Source organism: Notamacropus eugenii, chromosome 2, assembly GCF_028372415.1.
Source record: "Notamacropus eugenii isolate mMacEug1 chromosome 2, mMacEug1.pri_v2, whole genome shotgun sequence".
Classification (NCBI taxonomy): Eukaryota; Metazoa; Chordata; class Mammalia; order Diprotodontia; family Macropodidae; genus Notamacropus; species Notamacropus eugenii.
The window spans coordinates 326,411,436-326,432,246 of NC_092873.1; the positions used below are offsets into that span (position 1 = coordinate 326,411,436).

The 20,811-nt window shown below is 41.3% G+C and overlaps 1 protein-coding gene across 3 annotated transcripts; it reads right to left on the reverse strand.

Annotated features, from left to right (window-relative positions):
* Positions 1-1,969: 1,969 nt before the first annotated feature.
* LOC140527992 (carbonyl reductase [NADPH] 2-like) lies at positions 1,970-15,320 on the reverse strand. Of its 3 annotated transcripts, none has more exons than XM_072645388.1 (8): positions 15,215-15,290; positions 13,734-13,885; positions 12,660-12,814; positions 12,136-12,178; positions 10,080-10,179; positions 9,573-9,637; positions 9,298-9,415; positions 1,970-2,182 (listed from the first exon to the last, which is right to left on the reverse strand). In XM_072645388.1, exons 1-8 carry the CDS (start codon positions 15,264-15,266, stop codon positions 2,163-2,165), a joined length of 705 nt encoding a protein of 234 aa, XP_072501489.1. In that variant the 5' UTR covers positions 15,267-15,290; the 3' UTR covers positions 1,970-2,162. The 3 variants fall into 3 exon arrangements, with proteins under 3 accessions (XP_072501489.1, XP_072501488.1, XP_072501487.1); XM_072645387.1 differs by lacking the exon at positions 1,970-2,182 and adding an exon at positions 7,832-8,968 and having other exon boundaries at positions 13,734-13,831; positions 15,215-15,320; XM_072645386.1 differs by lacking the exon at positions 1,970-2,182 and adding an exon at positions 7,832-8,968 and having other exon boundaries at positions 15,215-15,283.
* Between the last annotated feature and the right edge of the window lie 5,491 nt (positions 15,321-20,811).

Consider the following 20,811-nt stretch of genomic DNA (forward strand, 5'->3'; position numbering starts at 1 on the left):
TTTGAACCTCTTTTGCCAATTGAATTAGCCTATTTTTCAAGGTATTACTTTCTTCATTTTTTTGGGTCTCCTTTAGCAAGGTGTTGACCTGCTTTTCATACTTTTCTTTCATCTCTCTCATTTATCTTCCCAGTTTTTCCTCCACCTCTCTAACTTGATTTTCAAAATCCTTTTTGAGCTCTTCCATGGCCTGAGCCCATGGTATATTTATTTGGGATGTGTGGGGTACAGAAGCCTTGACTTCTGTGTCTTTCCCTGATGGTAAGCATTGTTCTTCCTCATCAGAAAGGAAGGGAGGAATTATCTGTTCACCAAGAAAGTAACCTTCTATAGTCTTATTTTTTTTCCCTTTTCTGGGCATTTTCCCAGCCAGTGACTTGACTTCTGAGTTTTCTTTCCACCCCCACCTCACCTCCAGATCCGCCCAGCCAGCCTTGGGGTCTGAGATTCAAATGCTGCTTCCCAGCCTCAGGGCTTTGGGCGGGGGTGGGGCTGCTATTCAGTGTGAGATTAAGTTCAGGTGCTCAGGTGGGGGCAGGGCCACCTCACGGGCCTAAGTTCCCTCAGAGTGTTTATGCAGAGACCTTCAACAATGGATCCAGGCTCCTGCCTGCTTGGGTAGCCCCTGTCCACCCGCAGCCCCCACTGCTGCCTCCCAAGGGTGCCTGAGTTATGGAGACACCCCACTCCCCTCTTGACCAACCAAAGAGACCCTCTCACCGACCCTTGTCACCTGTGGGTGGAGGGACCTGCGTGGCCACTGGAGATTCTGTCCCTGAAGCCTGCTTGGATCTGCTCCTCTCGGTGCCGCCTGTTCTAATTTTTAAAGAACTATTTTCTTCAGTTAGCTTTTGAACCTCCTTTTCCATTTGGCTAATTCTGCTTTTTAAAGCATTCTTCTCCTCATTGGTTTTTTGGACCTCTTTTGCCATTTGAATTAGTCTATTTTTAAAGGTGTTATTTTCTTCAGCATTTTTTGAGTCCCCAAGCTGCTGACTCACTTTTCATGATTTTCTTGCATCACTCTCATTTCTCTTCCCAATTTTACCTCCTCCTCTCTTACTTGATTTTCAAAGTCCTTTTTGAGCTCTTCCATGGCCTGGGACCATTGCATATTTATTATGGAGGTTTTGGATGCAGAAGCCTTTCCTTTTATGTCTTCCCCAGACAGTAAACATTGTTCATCCTCCTCTGAAAGGGTGGGAGAGAATACCTGTTCACCAAGAAAGTAACCTTCTATAGTCTTATTTTTTCTCCCTTCATTGGGCATTTTCCCAACCAGTTACTTGACTTTTGGGTCCTTTGTCAAGAGCAGGGTATACTCTGGGGACAAGTAAGATCTTAGTTCCTCCAAGATGGCACAATCAAGGGAGAGGAGTTTACTCCTTGGCCAGCTCCTGGTTGAGGTTCAGATCATCTGCTCAGTTCCCCCAGAGCTTTCAGATGAGTACTTCAACAATGGAACAATGGATGCAGGCTCCTACCTGCCAGCCATGGGCCACCAGAAGCCACCAATGCCCGCTGCTGCTGCCAACTCTGCCATCACCTCAGGCCAAGGCTAGGGGAGCACTCTGCTTCCTTCTCTGTCTGGTTGAAAAAGCCCTATCACTGACCCTTGGCACCTGTGGTTGAGGGATCTGCAAATTGCTGCTTCTGCCATGGATTTCATCCCTGAAGCCTGCTCTGATCCTACTCCTCCTGGGGCTGCACAGCCGAGGCTGGGCTGGGCTCTGCTCAGCATCTGATGCATCAGATCTTTCTTGTTGGCCTTCCAGGTCACCCTGGGCTGGAAATCTCCACTCCGTTGTTCCGTGGCATCTGCTATTCTAGAATTTGTTGAGACTCTTTATTTACAGGTATTTTATGGGCTGTGGGGAAAGAGCTAGAGTATGTGCATCTTTCTACTCTGCCATCTTGACTCCACCCCAACAGAAGGAATTTTAGAGGAAAGTACAGACAAACAAGACAGTTTTGAAAGTAATGTGTGACTTTTTAATACACTTTTTAAAAAGTAGCAAGAAACAAAGATTCACTGTTTCATATACAATGCTCTTTTGCTAGCTGCTCTGCTCTGCCTGCTCACTCTCTTCCTGCTCCATGTGTTCAGCAAGCTCTTCCCACCATTGGCTCCATGTAACTCAAGCTGTGAACTAGGCCAGAACTCAATGCAGGTCACATGCGCCTATTAAGGGTCAGGAAAGATCTTCACATTCCCTTGACATTACAGAGACCCTGGCCCTACTAGTCTAGGCCTTTTCAGATTCTCACTTTGAATGAGATAGTGCCCATTTAATGAGAAATGAGAAATGAGGCAATGAATGGCCCCTTAAATTTAAAAAAAATATCAAAAAGGGAGAAGACTCTCAGGTTTGCTGGCCAAAAGAGAAACAGTTACTATTGACATTCATTCTGAGCCAGAAGGGCCCAAAATATAGCCATTAAGTGGAACTTGGTCAGGGATCTATTGTGGTCCAATCTGTGAGCTCCAGAATAAAATGAGTTTAATTTGGGAATGGCTAAAAATAAAATGGCTAAACAAATATAGCATAGTACATGAATGTAATGGAATGTTACTCTGCTGCAAGAAATGACAAATATGTTAGATTCAGAAGCATGAAAAGGATTACATGTACTGTTGCAGAGTAAAATAAATAGAGTCAAAGTAGCAATAAACAAGGCTGCAATAATTTAAACAGCCACAAAATAATAGAAAGGAAATGTTGCAAAATTACAAACAATCATGGCCCTAATGAAGAGATATGAGAAGACATCCCACCCACCTATCCTGTTCTTTGAAGAGACAGGAGGTCCATGGGTGTGAAACACTGTAAATATTTTTTAAAATGCCGACCTATTTTGCTCACTTCACCCCTCTTCTATTTTTTTCTTTTAAAATAAATATTTACTATCTATTCTGACTCAATGGGCATAAGGAAATGGAGAGATACTGAGAGAAATTTTAGTAATGTAAAAAAAATCCAAAAGATGAAAGTAAAAATTTATTTTTAAAAAAGATTAAGAAAAACAACTTTGAAAGACTCAAGAACTGAGCAAACAATGACCAACTAGGTCTTCTAAGGACCTATGATGAAGTATTTTATCTTTTTCCTGACAAAGGTGATGGACACAAAGTGAAGGACCATACTTTTTTTGATGTGGCCATGAAGTAGCTTCCCCCTCCCCCTTGACTATGCTTATTTGTTAACAAAGTATGCATTTTTTAAAAATTTCTTTTTCTTAGTTAATTGGTGAGGGGAGGGGGTGTGTAGTTACCAACAGTGATGCCAAAAGAAAAAAAGAAGAAGAGGGACATTGTAGCACTTTAAAAAATACACAGAAGAGAACAGAAGGAAATTTGGAAAAAATTGCAAATAAGCAGCACAGTTATATGAGTTAGTAAATGTAAAATTTAGAATAAATTCTTTTTAAAAATCAAGCAGTATGAAATAGAGATTTAGCCTTTTTGTTATATGTGAAAATATTCTTTTTTTGTGCTTTAAGTTCTGTTGACCTGATAACTTAGTTAAAGAAAAGGCAACAGGCTAAAGATATGCATTATTATTTCATTAATTAATTCCCTTTTAAAGAAAACAGTAACATAATGCATTATGGAATCAGAAAAATATTCTGACTGCCTATTACAGAAATCTTCTGGCTTATATACATTCTACCATGAGAAAGGAACTCTCTTAGTTGAACAAATCATAAATTTAGTAAGACAAGACAATTAACAAAGTAGTGTCAGTTGGAGTTTACGATTCCAAGCTGTGTGAATTTCCTTTCTGTAGCATATGCCTCTGTGCCATAAGATAAGAAAGAAATCCCACCATTCTAGTGGCAGGCCTCCTACCCTAACCAGGTCCTTGAAATAGCTAACATAGGAAAGGGTACGTTTAACAAAGGTTCAATTGAAATTACAACCTAGGACATCTGTTTTTGTTTTTTTTTTCTCATCACTAAAATGCCAGGATTAAGAGTCTCCTAAGGAAGTTACTAAGTCAGCCCATTTGCTTCACTCAGGCATTCTCTGAGTTTACTTAATATAACAAAAGAGACTATTAGGTCCAGCCTCTTCTTAATTCAAGTTTTGGCCCTTATTAAAATCCAAAATTTATATTAAATATTATCAGTTCAAAATAAAAAGAAAATTTTAAAAGAAAATTTAAGAAGAGTTGTTGGTATAATGGTGACTAATTTTGTGCAAATAGTAAGCATGAATGAGAACTCAGAAGCTACTATGGTAAGTAATAGGAATATATTCCCTCCTTCCCACACCAAAGTTACCCCTATAATTGTAAGAAATTGAATATAGCAATGTGGCATAGTCCTCTCTGAGAAGTCCAGAACTGCAGGTTGGATGACTGAGCAAGTGAGAGTGGGATTCTGGGTCATGAACTGGTTTCATATATAGATATATGTATGTATATATGTATTCTGTGTATATATGTATATACACACATATATATACACATATGCATATATACACACATATGTACATACGCATATATCATTGTTAGTCCTTCATTTCAGAGAAGATCAATGACATTATAGGGTGATGTCTTGACTTGCACATGAATTAGATTTAAGTGAGGCAGAGTTGCACAGTCATCAGCCTCACTCTGTCTTCCAGAGTAATCAAAGTCCAGCATGGCAAGACAAAAGTCAGGAGATTGGCCATGGCCCAGGATGTAGTGGATGACCTCAGCATCTTAAAAAGTCTGACCAAACTCTAAGTGTTGTATAGTGCCTATTTCAGCCACCTTCATGGCTGTTGGAACAAATTGTTCTCATCTACCCATTATTCCAGGAGAAAGCTTCACATGCTTGGGGTAGACAACCCCCTAATTCACCTACAGGTTTGACAGTAACCTGTAGGTTATCATCAACTTGATTTAGCTCATCTGCCAAGACAGTATTACCAGTGTGGGGATTAAAATTGTCTAACGTACAATGAAAGAGACTGAGGCAGACTCTGAACCATCTTTATCTTATACTCCTTCCATATACTAGTCCTCAGGCTTCTCTTGCCATCACTATACTCCTGGGCCTGGATGGGCAGTTGGAATATCTCTTGTTTACTGCCATCACTAGCAAGTTACAATTTTCTCTTCAATCCAAATCATGATGGCTGTTGTATGTCAGCTCTCAGGTTATTCTCTCTACTTTTCTCAAGGAGATCAGCACCTGGTTCATCATCTTCCTCTCCTCCCCAACTTCTACTCTTTTATTAGACTTCAACCTCAAAATCTCGAAGCCTTCAATTTCTCAGTCTCCTTAAAGCCTAGATCTACTCTTTTGCTCCACCCTCAGCCACATACAGGGATGATCATATCCTAGCATTGCTACCCACAGGTATTCAATTTCCTTAATCAAAAATTCAGACATTCTTACATCTGACCCTAACTTCTCATTATTTCTGTGCTTCACGCATCCTAAATCTATTCTTCTTCTGCATGGTGACCTCTTATCTCTCCATCCCTCAGTGTTTTCTCAGGTCATCATTCCTGCTCCAATCTCACTTTCCTCCCCCTCCAATTTTGCCCTCTTAGCAAAGCTAAGTTTGAATCTGAAAGAAATAGATATGACCATTGCTATTAAGAAATAAGCCCAACCGAGCAGAGGAACAACTTCTAAATGACTCATTTGATTGAGATGTTATGCTGAGCGACCTGTTAACCAATTACAGCATTTTAGCAGAAGCTTCTGTTCAGGATCAAAACTATACTCAACGAGGAATTTTTATGGACAGAAATAGGACACCAAAGTTTAAAGTTACAGAGTTGTAAAATACCTCAAGCACCTGGGATTTTCTCACTCATGTACTTATTTGGCAGGTTTCCCTGAGTGCATGCTCATTCTTTTCCCTTCCCTATTCCAGATACTGAAAGAATTGGTGGGAAAGTGCGACATAGGTTTATGTATGGATTGTAATATATTTTATTATTCATGCCCTTGCTTTAATATTTGAGTACCTGTGATGTTATTATTTCTTTTGCTTTATTGCTAATTAAATCATTTTAAGGATCTAAATATGTCATCATTGTGAGTGGCTGGGTTGTGTAAATGAAACACATAGATGGGGCTTAGGAGCTAAAGTGGTGATTGTAATTCCTTTAAGGATTATTCCTAAAACTGAAAGATTCAAATATAATGGTAAAGGGGTGGTCCTTTCTGGGCACCTAGAGCCGCCAGTGTGAAAATAGTTTGGAATGAATGAGCCCACCCAGCAAAATGATATGCTACAATGTTGGTGGCCACCCCATTTACCTGTTATATATGTACCTATTATCTCCCTGCTACCATGTAAGGTGGAAAAGGGAAGGGAAAGAAAAGAGGAGAGGAAGAGAATAAACATTTGTACAGTTCCTACTATGTGCCAAGCATAGTAGGGCTGAATGGAATGAAGTTAGTGAAGACTTCTCAGTGCTTAATAAAAGGCTTTTAGTAGATGGTTAGGCCTAAGTTTCAGTTTCCCAGAAATCATGTGATTTTTGGGAATACGAAACTTAACCCCCTCCCCTTGGGTTGCTACAACACAACTCCACTTGGATTGCCATATCAGCATAACACAACCCCCCCTTGGATTGCCTCATCAACATCTACATCAACATAATGCCTACATCCCCTGTCGAGTTTAGATGGTGAGGTGAGCCTGCCTCCCAGCCAATGGGAATAAAAGGCCAGAAGTGGGGTGGGATCTGTGTTAGGGCTATATAATCTCTCAATTTGCTTTCTGCAATTGTCTCACTCTCCTGATTACCTATCAGAGAGGAGATGCCCTTTCTCGTGAGATTGTAATAAAATCTTGCTGCTTTGCTTCTACCTTGAGAAGTCTCTGATTTTTATTTGAGTTGGTGGTCTTGGCCCCACAGAGTTACAAATCTTATCTCATTTGATCCTCACAACACCTCTGGGAGGTAGATGCTATTTTTTTTCTTTTGCAGTTTTTTGCAGTTCAGGAAACTGAGGTAAACAGAATGACTTGCCCAGGGTCATACAGTTAGTAAGTATCTGAAGCTGGATTTAAATTCAAGTCTTTTTGATTCCAGGCTCACTACTCTATCCACCAGCTGTCTCATATATGAGAGTTATTTAATTTTTCATTTAGAATAGGAGTTTTTTCATTTTTTTGTATGTATCACAGTGCCTAGCACTTAGTAAACACTTAAGAGATGCTTGTTGATTGGAATGTCAGAGTTGGATCTCATCATGGGGGGCCATGGAGGTCCCCATCACCTCTAGCTCTATAATCCTGTCCCCCTGTTGTAAGCTCCATGAAATATCTCAAGCACTATGTCTCCCCTAACTGCCTAGCTGATTGCTCTGTATGCCCCAGGTGCTTAATAAAGGCTTGCTGAATTGCCTTTGTTGTAGGGCAAGGTTTCTCAAGGGCAAGTTACTCTCCACCCAAGTGTTAGGACTGAAATGTCTAGCCACAAACCTAGATTGTCAGAGCTGCAGATGACCTTCAGTCCAGATCACCTAGTTTGACCTCCTCATTTTAAAGACGAGGAAATTTTGGTCTGTTTCTTCTCTCACAACAGGACTAAGATGGAAATATGTTTTAACATGATTGCACATATATAACCTTTATCGAATTGCTTTACATTTTAGGAAGAGAGGAGACAGAGGGAGAAAAATCTACAACTCAAAATATTGTAAAAATGAATATCAAAAGTTGTCTTTACATATAATTGGAAAAAAATAAAATACTATTAAAAAAATAAAGAAGAGGAAACTGAAAGTCACTGACTAAGGTCTTGTCAGAGCAGGAACTAGAAACCAGCTCTGGGGATTCCCAATCCATATACTTCTGAGGAGATGCAGAACCTCTGTTTTTTCCAAGTCAGGTTTATTGATGATTGTTGCCCCTCCCTGACCCCAAGTCAAAGCTGATTCCCAATATCCTCAGTGAGCACTGGAGATCCTTAGCAGAAGAAGGTAGTAGCTGGAGAGAAGCTACTTTGTGACTTTCCCAGGGCCAGAATTAGAATCAAGATGAAATCCACTGATCTCAAATTCAGCACCAGGTGAGGAAAAGAAGTGGGAGAGGTAAAAGAGGTAAAAAGAGAGCAGGATTTGCTCCCGGAAGAATTACAGGTGTGTGAAAGCCAAGGGGATCAAAGGTAGAGTTCTGAGCATTCTCTGAGATTTATCCATTGGGGTGTTGGGGAGGAGAGTGGAGGTGGATTGAGATGCAGAGTTTTCTGAGAAAGCCAAGAGTCTACTATTCCCAGGAGATGATCAGAAGCTGCAAAAGGGTGGGACCTTTTTGTTTAGTTTGGGTAGGAATAGTAGGTAGGTGGAGTTGAAGGAAATAGAAGCTTACAAGGGTGTGTGTGTGTACCATTACCTCCGTGAGAATATGCCACCCAAAGGCCCTGATTAGTCTAATCTTAGAAGAGAACCAAGCACCAGTAGGGAATACCCAAGAGGAATCTTAAGACTGAGAGAGAACCCAGCCTGGAAATGCTGAAAAACTGGATTGGATCAAAGGGCTTAGCCTACCTAGACCTCCATTTTCCCATCTATAAAATGAGGGGATTGAAATAGATCACTTCTCAGTGCTCTGGACCATAATGGGAGGTCCAGGATGATATATCTCATACTGCCAGTATTTAGCTCAATCTTCTCCCCCAGTACCCTTGAGTAATTCCATTTTCCTTCTACCTCTCCCCCCAGGTCCACCCCCTGACACACACACCCCACAAGTGCCCAGATCACTAAGAGTTAGGTGGTTTGGGAAGAGTTGATGATTGAGTACAAAAGGGAAAATGGGGGAGTAAGGGGCTTTACAGGGACTACAGGTAGGGAGGTGGGTGGGAACGAAACAGAACTCCCACTGGGGGGCCCTCCATTGGAGACTAGGAGGCCAGGTACCCGCCATCAACCATGATGCCTGAGCCACTGGTCATGGCACTCTTGTCACTCAGAAGAAAGAGGATGCTGTAAACCACATCATCCACCTCTGCAAGAATAAGGGATGAGGTTAGCAGAAGGGTTTCTCCTCAAAGTGGGAAGTAAGAGAATGGAATTATAGAAATGGGTCTATTCAGAGGAGGGGCTGAGTTGGGCCTGGGGCTCCTTTCCACCTACCCTAGGAAGTTGTGGGGTGTGGGCAGAGAAGACTGCACAGCCAGCATACCCCACCTTGCTGTGCCCTAGGTCTGTTGCCTTTTATTGCCAAGGTCCAGTAATTCTCTGATGAAATCTTGTGGAGGAGGGGAGCCACCTAAACACTGGGCAGCCCCGCCCCCCCCCCCCCCCCCCATACACACACACTCCACAGATACATACCTGCAAACTTCCCCAGGGGAGTGCGTGCCTTCATGGTTTTAACAAATTCTGGTCTAGCAGAGACCTTTTTCCCCATGTTCGTGAGGACCACTGTGGGATGCACTGTATTTACACGGATCTGAGACCCAAAAGAGGCAGCCCTCAGCTTGGGCTTTTCTGTCCCCAGGATCCAGACTCACTGTTCCCACAAGCCCCACTTGTCTTTGCTCCCTCCCTCAGTAGCAATCCTTGTAATTCCCTTCCCCCAAAGTTTCCCACTACCCCAGAGCTCTCACCTTGTGTGGCCCAAGCTCCAGGGCCATGATCTTGGTCACAATGTCCATTGCACCTTTGGTGGAACCTGGAGGAAGGAAGGAAAGGAGAAAAACTAGAAGGAGCCAAGTCTGGGAGAGTCACACTGCTTTCCCTAGGCTGAGTGATTCTTAACCCTAGGAGAATTGTATTGGACTTCCTGGTCAAATGGGAAAAACAGGGCTTTGGAGGGGAAGGAGAGAGGGATAAAAGGATTCTTGAGTTGGAAGGGACCATAGAGTTCTCTTAGGGTCCAGCCTCTTCCTTCTAGAGAGGACCAAATCCTTTCCTCTCTCTGGGCCTCAGTTTCCCCAAAGTCACACAGGGGTCAAAATCAAGATCCAGAATTACTCTGATGCTAATCCAACGCACTGTCCCTCAAAGTGGGCTGAAGGATGGACTTGAGCTCTGCCCATGTACTTAGGACCCAGGGACTGATTCAGGGACTGGGTAGGAGCAGTGGCAGGCAGAGGGGAAGAGAGAACACTCGCCGTAGCTGGTCAAGCTGGTGATAGCACTCCGAGAGCTTATGCTGGAGATGTTGACAATGGATCCTGGGACCCCTCGAGCAATCATCCCTCTGGCAACCATCTGGGAACCAGTAGAAGGAGAAGGATCCTGTTTATACCACCTTCTACCCCTCAGAGCCATAACTAGAGTGAGTTAAGTCAGTTCTGTCCCAAACTTTCAAAATTCAGAGGGTCTAAAGTATAGTTATTGTGGTAACTGATTTCTTCTCAAACACCTTAATTACTTCTTTTAAAAAATAAATATTATTTAAAAACTTAATGCTGACATCACTATAACCAAGTAAACTTGCTTATAGCTATTTTATATCTAAATGTGTTAAAACAAATTCATGAAATGTCACTCCCTTTTAAATTCCCATTAGAATTTTGTTTATTTATTCATTTTCATGTAGTTTTCCTCTCATCTGGTAGTAGTAATTACATGGACAGCTCTTCATGAGTCCATCTGGGGTTTTCTCAGCAAAGATACTGGACTAGTTTGCCATTTCCTTTTCCAAGTTATTTTATAGATGAGGAAACTGAGGCAAACAGGGTTAAGTGACTTGCCCAGGGTCACACAGCTAGTAAGGTGTCTGAGGCCAGATTTGAACTCATGAAGATGAGTCTTCCTGATTCTAAGCCCAGTACTCAATTACCCTCCATAGTACTAATAGCTAGCATTTATATAGCTCTTTAAGGTTTGCAAAGACCTTTACAAATATTATCTCATTTAATCCACACAGTCCTATGAGATTAATATTATTACTGCTATTAATGCCATTATTAGCCCAATTTTACAGTTTAGGAAACTGAGGAAAGCAGAGGTTTGCCCAGGGCCACACAGCTAGTGTCATGAGGCCAGATGTGGACACAGATCTTCCTGATTTTAGGTCCAGCGCTCTATCCATTGCATCATCTAGCAAAAAATCTGTTCTTTCCACCCTTGCCTTTCACACTTTGCCCTGATTTGCTTTCACAGAAATCTCAGAATTGGCAAAGACCATCTAGACTCAGACCATCCAATTCAGCCCACACCTGAAAAGGAATCTTATCTACAACATATGAAGTCAGTGACTATCCAATCCTTGAAAGAAGAAACATAAATTATCAAGAGCCAAAGTGCAACTTGTCTGCAGAGTTCTGTTGGGCTGCTTCAGGAGACAGGAGTGGAATTCCCAGTACAAGGAGGCCAATCTTTCAAGAACTGCCTGTTTACTTGTTTTTCCCTTTTTTTCTATTGAAGAATAAATTCTTCAAAGGTTCTTCCAAATTAGTCCTCATCCTTAACTATATTATAATATCCCATTCCATTCATTTATCATCATTAATTTAACCAGTCTCCTAAGATTGGACATTTAGTTTGCTTCAATTTTTTTCTTTTTTCTTTTTTTAAATTACATATAATGTAGTTGGGCTTCGAAGTAGTGCAGTGGATAGAGTGCTGGACTGGGAGTCAGGAAAATTCATCTTCCTCAGTTCAAATCCGGCCTCAGACACTTACTTAGCTGTGTGACCCCGAGTAAGTTACTTAACCCTATTTGCTCCAGTTTCCTCATCTGTCAAATGAGCTGGAGAAGGAAATGGCAAACCATTCCAATATCTTTCCCAAAGATAACCCCTAGTGGGGTCACAAAGAGTTGGACACAACTGAAATGATCCAACACCATAATGTAGTCATAAAAATCTACACGTCTTGTGTGTATATGTACATCTGTATTTTATAACACATTCAGGGTATATTCTCAGGCATATATTCGGGTATATTCTCAATGAAGGATTTTTTTAGGTCAAAAAAGTATTGTTTTTATGACTTATTTGTCTTGCTAAGATTACTCTCCAAAAAGAGTTCAAGAAATTATATTTTCACCAGTGATAAGTACTCAGTTTATTTCATATATTATTTAGAATCATGAATTACAAAGTCGATTAGAGGTCTATTTGCTCCAGACTTGCTGATTGATGACCCTGCGCAGCAAAATTGTAGTCACCCTGTCCTCTGTCAAGTCCTGAAAGCCAACTCTCAGCCCATTGTCCTTACCTGGGACACCTGGATCACAGAGCGAAGGTTCACACTGATGGTCCTGCAGATAAACACTCTTTCAGCCACAGATGCCTTCCTTCCCCCAGGGCTCATAGTATATTTACAGCTAGAAGAAACCTTAGATATCATCTAACTCAGTTCCTTCCTTTTACAGAAGAGGAAACTGAAGCCTAAAAAGAAGGAAAAGCATGGCCCGAGGTTGCAAAGTAATTAGCAGCAGGGCTGAGGCCTTATTTCTCACTGTCTTCTCCCAGTTCTCTATCATCCCTACTCTCCATTTTCCCAGCATTGTCTTTCCCTATCCATCCACTTCCATATCAGCATAGAGAATCTGCTCTTTTTCTCCCTGACCTATCTTAAAGAAAGGAGTGGAGAGGGGACCCAACTCAGGCCTTTCTTTTCTGTTTTTGGTTTATATCCTAGACCTTTGACCCCTAGTCCCAGTTAGTGTCCCCCTCAAACCTCCAGAACCTGTCTTCCTTTTACTATTCCCTCCTCCTCCCTTTAATCCCATCTCTGACCTGTCAAAAGCCTCCTTGGAGACTTCCAAAAAGGGCTCAGGCAGAAGTACAGCTGCATTGTTGACCAATAGGTCAATGGGGCCAATGTTTCCCAGAGCATGTTCAGTGGCCTCCCAATCTCCCAGGTCCAAGCAGATTGGCTCTAATCCTGGAAGCTGTGGAACAAGGAAGCAAGTATCAGGATACTTTCTCCCCAGAGGGGAGAAAGGAAATAGAAAATCTAAAGGGATGGTGGTGGAGGGGAGATGGGTAGGATACAGGATAGAGAGAAAATACATGTGACTTTGAACAGTTATATAACCTTTCTATATCTCTGTATTCTCATTTGTAAAATGAGGTAGTTGGATTAGAAGATTTAAAGCCACTTTCAGTTCTAAATTTTGATATCCTATGATCTTATGACTTAAGAGTTCAAGGTATGTGATAGACCAGAGCTTTGAACTAGCTCAAGGAGATAGAAGTTGGCCTCAGGACATGGAAATTTAGTGGATCTTTGAAAGCTCAGTTAGTAGTTTAAAAACAACCTAAGTCAAGCTTTTAGTTAGTAAGATTAGTGAAAACAGCTAGTTTTCAGAAGAACATTTTCCTCTCCTAAGTCAGTTCCCTTCTCCCCCTGACCTGTAGCAGTTTCTCAGTGTCCCTAGATTCTTAAGGTCTGCTGTCCTCTGATCTCTGCCTCAGCCCTCACATACACACAGGCTGGCATCCCAGAGTATCCTAAGACCTGGTTGGCACATTGATTCCAACAGAATTATCTTTAAAAGTTGGTTAAGGCCAGAAATCTTAACCTGGGCTCTTGTTACCTTTTAAAAAATTTTGATAACTATCTTTTGATGTAATTGATTTCCTTTTTAATATATACTTTGTATTTTATTTTATGCATTTAAAAACATTTTTAAAAGGAGTCCTTATGTTTATGATACTCATGAGAAGAGGTCTAAGACTCAAAAAAAGGTTAAGACTTCCTCATTGAAAAGCATGTTTGGTTCCCTGTGCCAAGATTGATCGGTATTGCTCAGCATGGGTATGAGATTTGTAGGGTAGGGGATGGGGCTCAGGGCTGAACTTCCTTACCTCCTTGGAAAGGCTGACCAGGTCCTCTTTAGTCCTGCTCACAGCTACCACCTTGGCCCCAGAATCATGCAGTGCCTTCACTGTATCCCTTCCAATTCCTGTGAGGGGGTAAAGGCATCTTCTGCACCCCAGAGCCACTGCCCACTGCTCCACTGGAAACACAGCATTGCTCCAAAATACCAGCTTTGGCTCCTCACCCTTCACCAACCCACCAGAGTTGGGGTCCTGGACACACTAAGAATAACTTGGATACTTAGTTATATAAACTTCTGGTAACAATTTATATTCTACTCTGCTGTTCCTCACTGAAGGAAAGGGACACTGTGAACCCCCAACACAATGCAACTCTGCTCATTCTTTAAAAATAGTTAAAAAGCTATTTTAATATAAAATAATTTAAATTAAAATTTAAAATTAAAATTTTAAAGCTATTTTAATTAAGCTTTAAACTTCCCTAAGACTTTTGGAACATGCTCTATAAGACTAAACAACACCCCCTAGTGCAAGCAAACATTCTTGTCTTCCCTGACCTGTTTAATACATGAGGTTCAAATCGAACCAGGTTCAGATATCTTTGCAGAGACATGGGCTCTTAGGAAATGCAGTATCTCGATGGTTTCCTTCAGGATAATCTCAAGCTAAACATTCATCGCTATCCAATTAACGTATGGTAGCTTTGTTCAACAAACTCTTTTAAAGACTTAGTCCTAGGACTGACGGCAGAAGCAGAGAATTTCTGTCGAACTTTTCATCATGGTTATTTTGTTGAGTGGCTCTGGTCATATCTGATTTTCCGTGACCCCATTTGGGGTTTTCTTGGCAAAGATACAGGAGTGCTTTGCCATTTGCTTCTCCAGCTCATTCAACAGATAAGGAAACTGAGGCAAACAAGGTTAAGTGACTTGCCCAGGGTCACATAGCTACCAAGTATCTGATGCTGGATTTGAACTCAAGTCTTCATGACTCACTCATTTACTGACTCCACTCATAAACTGAAGGCAATTTGAAGCATCCTCAAATCCCCACCCCAAGCTTTTCACAAAGTACTAGGGATGAGGGAAAGAGGATACTTTTAGCCAGGTCACAGAATGGGTTCAGTCACTACCCCCACATACATACATGCACCCCAGACCCTGAACTTCTAAGCCAGAGGTCTTAACCTAGGGTCTATGAACTTTAAAAAATATATTTGTTTTGATAACTGTATTTCAACATAATTGTCTTTTTTTGTAATCCTATGTATTATGCATTTAAAACATATTATTCTGAGAAAGGATCCGTAGGCTTCAGCAGAAGTGGTTCCTAATGGAAAAAATATCATCTAAACCAGACTCTCTCCCCAGAATTCTCAGCATGTCATTTGGGAGAACATTATCCTGCTCCTTATTCTTCCATATTTTCCACAATCCGGGCCACATTTGGGAAGGATTGGGGTCCTGCAGCTGAGTGCACTCTGCCAACTCTTTCCCCTTTATTCTCACCTTTTCCTGCACCGGTCACCAGGGCCCTGAGTCCACTGAAGTTGATCTGCATGGTGCTGGAAGAAGAGCCCAGGGCAAGTGGGAGACTCCTCCAAGAAGCTGAGTTTATATTCTCCTACGACTGGCTTGAGGCCAGAGAGCAAGAGGCAGGGCCAGATGCCCTGGAATAGTTCCCAACCAATGCAAAAATCATTGTCAGGGTTATATAAAGATGAAGCAATTGACATTTAGCTGCATTCTTGAGGATAGGGATAAGTGCAGGTAAAAGAAAATTGCATCAGAATTATGGTTCTCCCAGGATACCCTCCCCGCTCCAGTTGGGGGTGGGGATGGCAGAGAGTACCAGGAAAGACTGCTGTCTCTATAGTCTTTAAACAATATCTATTCCTTTAAACAATATCTATTCCCAAAGGAATACCTCAGCTGAAACTCCAAGCTTAATGCTGGAAATAACAGGCATTTGAAAAATATTTATAATTAATGCAATGAATATTTGTTGATTGACTGTTGGACCATAGAATTGAACAACAAACATGCAAGCATTTAGTAAGAACCTACTATGTGTTAAGCACTAGGCTAAGTTTTTTACAAACATCTCATTTATTCCTTACAACACCCTTGGGGGTAGATGCTATTATAACACTAATTGTATTGTTGAGGAACCAGAGGTAGACAGAGGTGATGTATCTAGGGTCATACATAAGCATTCGAAGCCCCATTTGAACTCAGAACTTTCTGTCTCCAGACCCAGTGATCTATCCACTGTGTCACCTAGCTACCTGAATTGAATTCCCTTCTCAAGTACTGCCTGGTCCTTTCATAGGGCTTCATGGTTGATTTCTTTCTTTTTTGTTTTTTTAAATATATAATTCATCTATTCATCAGTTTTCAACAATCACCTCCACAAGAACTTGAGTTCCAAATCCTCTCCCCATCTCTTCCCACCCTCACACCAGGACAGCATGCACTCCATACACCCCCTCCTTCAGTTTGTCCTCTTCTCCATCACCTACCCTTCCTCCATTCCCCTTTTCCCCATTCTCTTGCAGGGAAAAACAGACTCCCACACTTCATTGCCTGCACAGCTTAACCTCCAGCTGCATGCCAAAACAATCTTCAACGTTCATTCCTAAAGCCTTGAGTTCCACACTCTCTCCTTCCCTTCCCAACCATCCCAAAAGAGAAAACAAGCAACTCAATATAGGCCACACATGCGCAACAATACAAAGCACCTCCACAATATCCATGCTGTAAAAGACAAACCACATCTCCCTCCTCCCTATCCTGCCCCTCATCCACTCCATTCTCCCTGTCATCTCACAATAGTGCCCCACTCTGACCATCCCCTTCCCTAACCTGCTACCCCTTCCACCATTCTCCTCTTCACATCCCCTTCCCTACCCCGCCCTGAGGCAAAATAGACCTCCATATGCAACAGAATGTGTGCCACTCCCTCCCTAAGCCAAATCCCATGAGAGGAAGGTCCAATCATTTCCCCTCATCTCTCCATTCTTCCCCTCCACCATAGAAGCTCTTTCTTCCCTCTTGTATGTGAGATGATTTGCCACACTCTACTTCTCCCCCGCTTCCACCCCTAGCACATTCTACTCAATAGCGAATTCCACCTTTTTTAGGCATTTTCCCCCCATACTCAGCCAACCTTACACCCTCTATGTCTAAATACGTATGATAATGTTTAATATAAAATGTTGGAATAATCTCTTTGTTCTCTCTGAAGCAAACTTAGAGAATGCCTCTTCCTATGTCAACAAAAGCCAGCCAAGGCTGACTTAACATTCCTTTAGAGACCTTTAACCTAAGACACTATCTTGAATAATGGGACGTTTTCCATATCTTTATATTTGTAGACATATACTATGTTATGGCATGTTAATGGTAAAGAAAATACAAACATCTTAGGTCGTAATTTCTATTTGAAACTTTGTCAAATTTTATCTTATTGTGTTTACAACCTAGGCAATTAAGAAATTCCTTTCTAATGGTCTAGTTAATCACTTATGGAGATCATAAATCTGAAGGACACAGAACACTTCTTTGTCCTAAAACAGATTTAAGGCTGCCCAATTCTTTGTATCAGTAGCCAGAACATTTTTCTGTCTCCATAATGCATTATGTTACCATTTTCTTTAAGAGGGAATTAATTAATTAATTAATAATGCATGCCTTTAGCCTGATGTCTTTTCTTTAACCAAATTTTCAGGTTAACACTTACATATACACACACACACATATATACACATACACATATACATACATGTACACATATATGTATAGGTATATACATATGTAATATACACATACATACATACCCATACCCACCTACATATATATATTCCTTCTAACTACCTTAATACTGAAAAAGTTTCATGAGTTTCAAATAACATCTTTCCATGTAGGAATGTACACGGTTCAACTTTAATGAGTTCTTTAAGGCTTCTCTTTCCTGTTTACCTTTTCATGTTTCTCTTGATTCTTGTATTTGAAAGTCAAATTTTCTATTCAGCTCTGGTCTTTTCAACCAGAATGCTTGAAAGTCCTCTATTTCATTGAAATTCCATTTTTACCCCCTGAAGTATTATAGTCAGTTTTGCTAGGTGGGTGGTTCTTGGTTTTAATCCTGTGTCCTTTGACTTCTAGAATGTCATATTCCAAGTCCTCTGATCCCTTAGTGTAGACGCTGCTAAATCCTGTGTTATCCTGATTGTATTTCCACAATTGTTTCTTTCTGGCTGCTTGTAATATTTTCTCCTTGACCTGGGAACTCTGGAATTTGGCTACAATGTTCCTAGGAGTTTTTCTTTTGGGATCTCTTTCAGGAGGTGATCAGTGAATACTTTCCATTTCCATTTTACCCTCTAAGCTTGTTTTTTGAGCATGGTTTTCAGGTAGACCAATAATTTTTAAATGCTCTCTCCTGGATCTATTTTCCAGGTCAGTTGTTTTTCTAGTGAGATATTTCACATTGTCTTCTATTTTTTCCATTCTTTTGGTTTTGTTTTATAATTTCTTGGTTTCTCATAAAGTCACTAGCTTCTCTCTGCTCCATTGTAATTTTGAAAGAACTATTTTCTTCAGTGAGCTTTTTAACCTCCTTTTCCACTTGGCTAATTCTACTTTTTAGGTCATTCTTCTCCTCATTGGCTTTTTGAACCTCTTTTGCCATTTGGGTTAGTCTATTTTTAAAGGTGTAATTTTTTTCAGCATTTTTTTGGGTCTCCTAAAGGAGACCAAAAGCAAGTTGTTGACTTGCTTTTCATGGTTTTCTTGCATCGCTCTAATTTCTCTTGCCAATTTTTCCTCCACCTCTCTTACTTGATTTTCAAAATCCCTTTTGAACTCTTTCATGGTCTGAGACCATCGCATATTTTTTTTTAGAGGTTTTCGATGTAGAAGCCTTGACTTTTATGTCTTCCTCTGATGGTATGCTTTGTTCTTCCTCATTTGAAAGAAAGGAAGGAAGAAAATACCTTTTCACCAAGAAAGTAACCTTCTATAGTCTTATTTTTTTCCCTTTTTTGGGCATTTTCCCATCCAGTTACTTGATTTTGAATCCTTTGTCAAGTGGAGGGTATGCCCTAGGGACCTGTAAGTTCTCAGTTCCTCCAAGGTGGCACAATCAAGGGAAAGGAATATACACCTCTCCTGGCCTGCACTCTTGTCTGGGAGCAACCACAAGCACTCTTCTGCAAGTATGATTCCCTCTCCAGAGCCTCCACCAGCTCCACCACACCAGTACTCCTCCTCACCCCAGGACCATGGCTCACGACTGAGACCCAGATCAGCTGCTCAATTCCTCCAGGATCTTTAGGCCAGGGCTTCAAAAGTGGACACTGCTGCCACAGTGGCTGCTGCTCAGGGCTTGGGCTGGGGCCAGACCACACACCCCTCTCACCCAGGTGAAAGAGATTTCTCACTGACCTTTGAAGCTGTCTTTCGAGTTTGTAGGTTAAGAAATCTGGGAACTTCAGGTACTACCTGTGACTCCACATCCTGAAGCCTGTTCTAGTCCTCTCTGTGACTTGTGGTGCAGCCCAAGGTGGACTGTCCAAGTGCTATAGACCTTTCCTGTTGGCCTTTCAGGCTATCTTGGGCTGGAAATCTTTGTTCTGTCATTTTGTGGCTTCTGCTGCTCTAGAATTTATTTAGAGTCATTTTTTACAGGTATTTTATGGGCTATGGGGGGAGAGCTGGAGCAGGTCAATCTTTCTACTCCACCATCTTGGCTCCACCCCCAGCAGCCTTCATAGTTGATTTCTTCTCAGCTCCATCATCTGGAACTTTATTACCAATCAGAGATGCAACTGTGAGGGTTAAATGAGGCTGTTGTTTACCAAGACCTTTCCCAGATGCTCCCACTTTCAGGTTGCTCACTCTGGGTGTAGGATGCTGTTGACTTCAAGTCTGTGGAATATTTTCCCTTGGCACTCATTAGCATTCCATGGTGCCCAGAATCCCTCCTGGTGTGTTGTTCAGACATGGTGATTGCTTTCTGGATAGTCTGGATGCAAAACAAAACCTTGTCCCCTCCCCAACTCACACCAAGTTCCTGCCTTTGAGGATTTGACATTTTAAGATGAAGCAATAAACACCTCTCAGAAAGGGTATGAGTTCAACTTTTCCATCCAGACCTAATAAATCTTTTCTGCCACTGACCCAAACTGAATTCCTTCCCCAAAATTTTGTTGCATCAAAAGACCAGCCATGATGCCAGTAGAAGATTTTGAGGGATGACTATCAGAACTGGAGGGCATCATCCAACAAGACACTCTCTGGTTTTACAGATGAAAGGTTGAGAACATAAAATCAGAGCCAAGCAGCAAATTAATAAGAGGGCAGGAGCTAAGAATATGACCAATGTTCCTTTATGAGCCTAAACTACTCTGTTGTGATTTGGACACTAAGGGAGGAAAGGAGAGAACAAGCAAATATTAAATACCTACTAAGTGCCAGGTACTGTGCTAAGTACATATTTTACAAATATCTTATTTGATCCTCACATCAACCCTGGGATGTAGGTGCTATTATGATCCCAGTTTAATAGTTGAGGAAACTGAATCAGACAGAGACTAAGTGACTTGCCCAGCATCACACAGGGTGAGACTACATTTGGATTTGAATTCCATCTAATGTTCTAACCAACTGAGCTTCTTACTGACTGGAAATGTTCACGTTTGCTGATGATCTTCTAGCTCATAATTTAAAAATCAATTGTTTTTTAAAAGATTGGAACTCAACCCTGCCCAAAACAGAATGCCCCTGTGAACCATAAATCACTTTGACTCTATCTGGAGTGTTACGGCACTATCCATTAAAAGAGAGCTATATTTAAGGAAACACTCTCTTAACAATTTGAAGAATCCAGAGATGTCTCAAAGGGCACCTAGGTGGCACAGTGGATAAAGCGCCAGGCCTGGGGTCAGGAAGATCTGAGTTCAAATCCTACCTCAGATACTTATTAGCAGTATGATCCTTAACCCTGTTTGCTTCAGTTTCCTTATCTGTAAAATGAGCTGGAGAAGGAAATGGCAAACTACTCCAATATCTTTGTCAAGAAAACCCCAAATGGAGTCACGGAG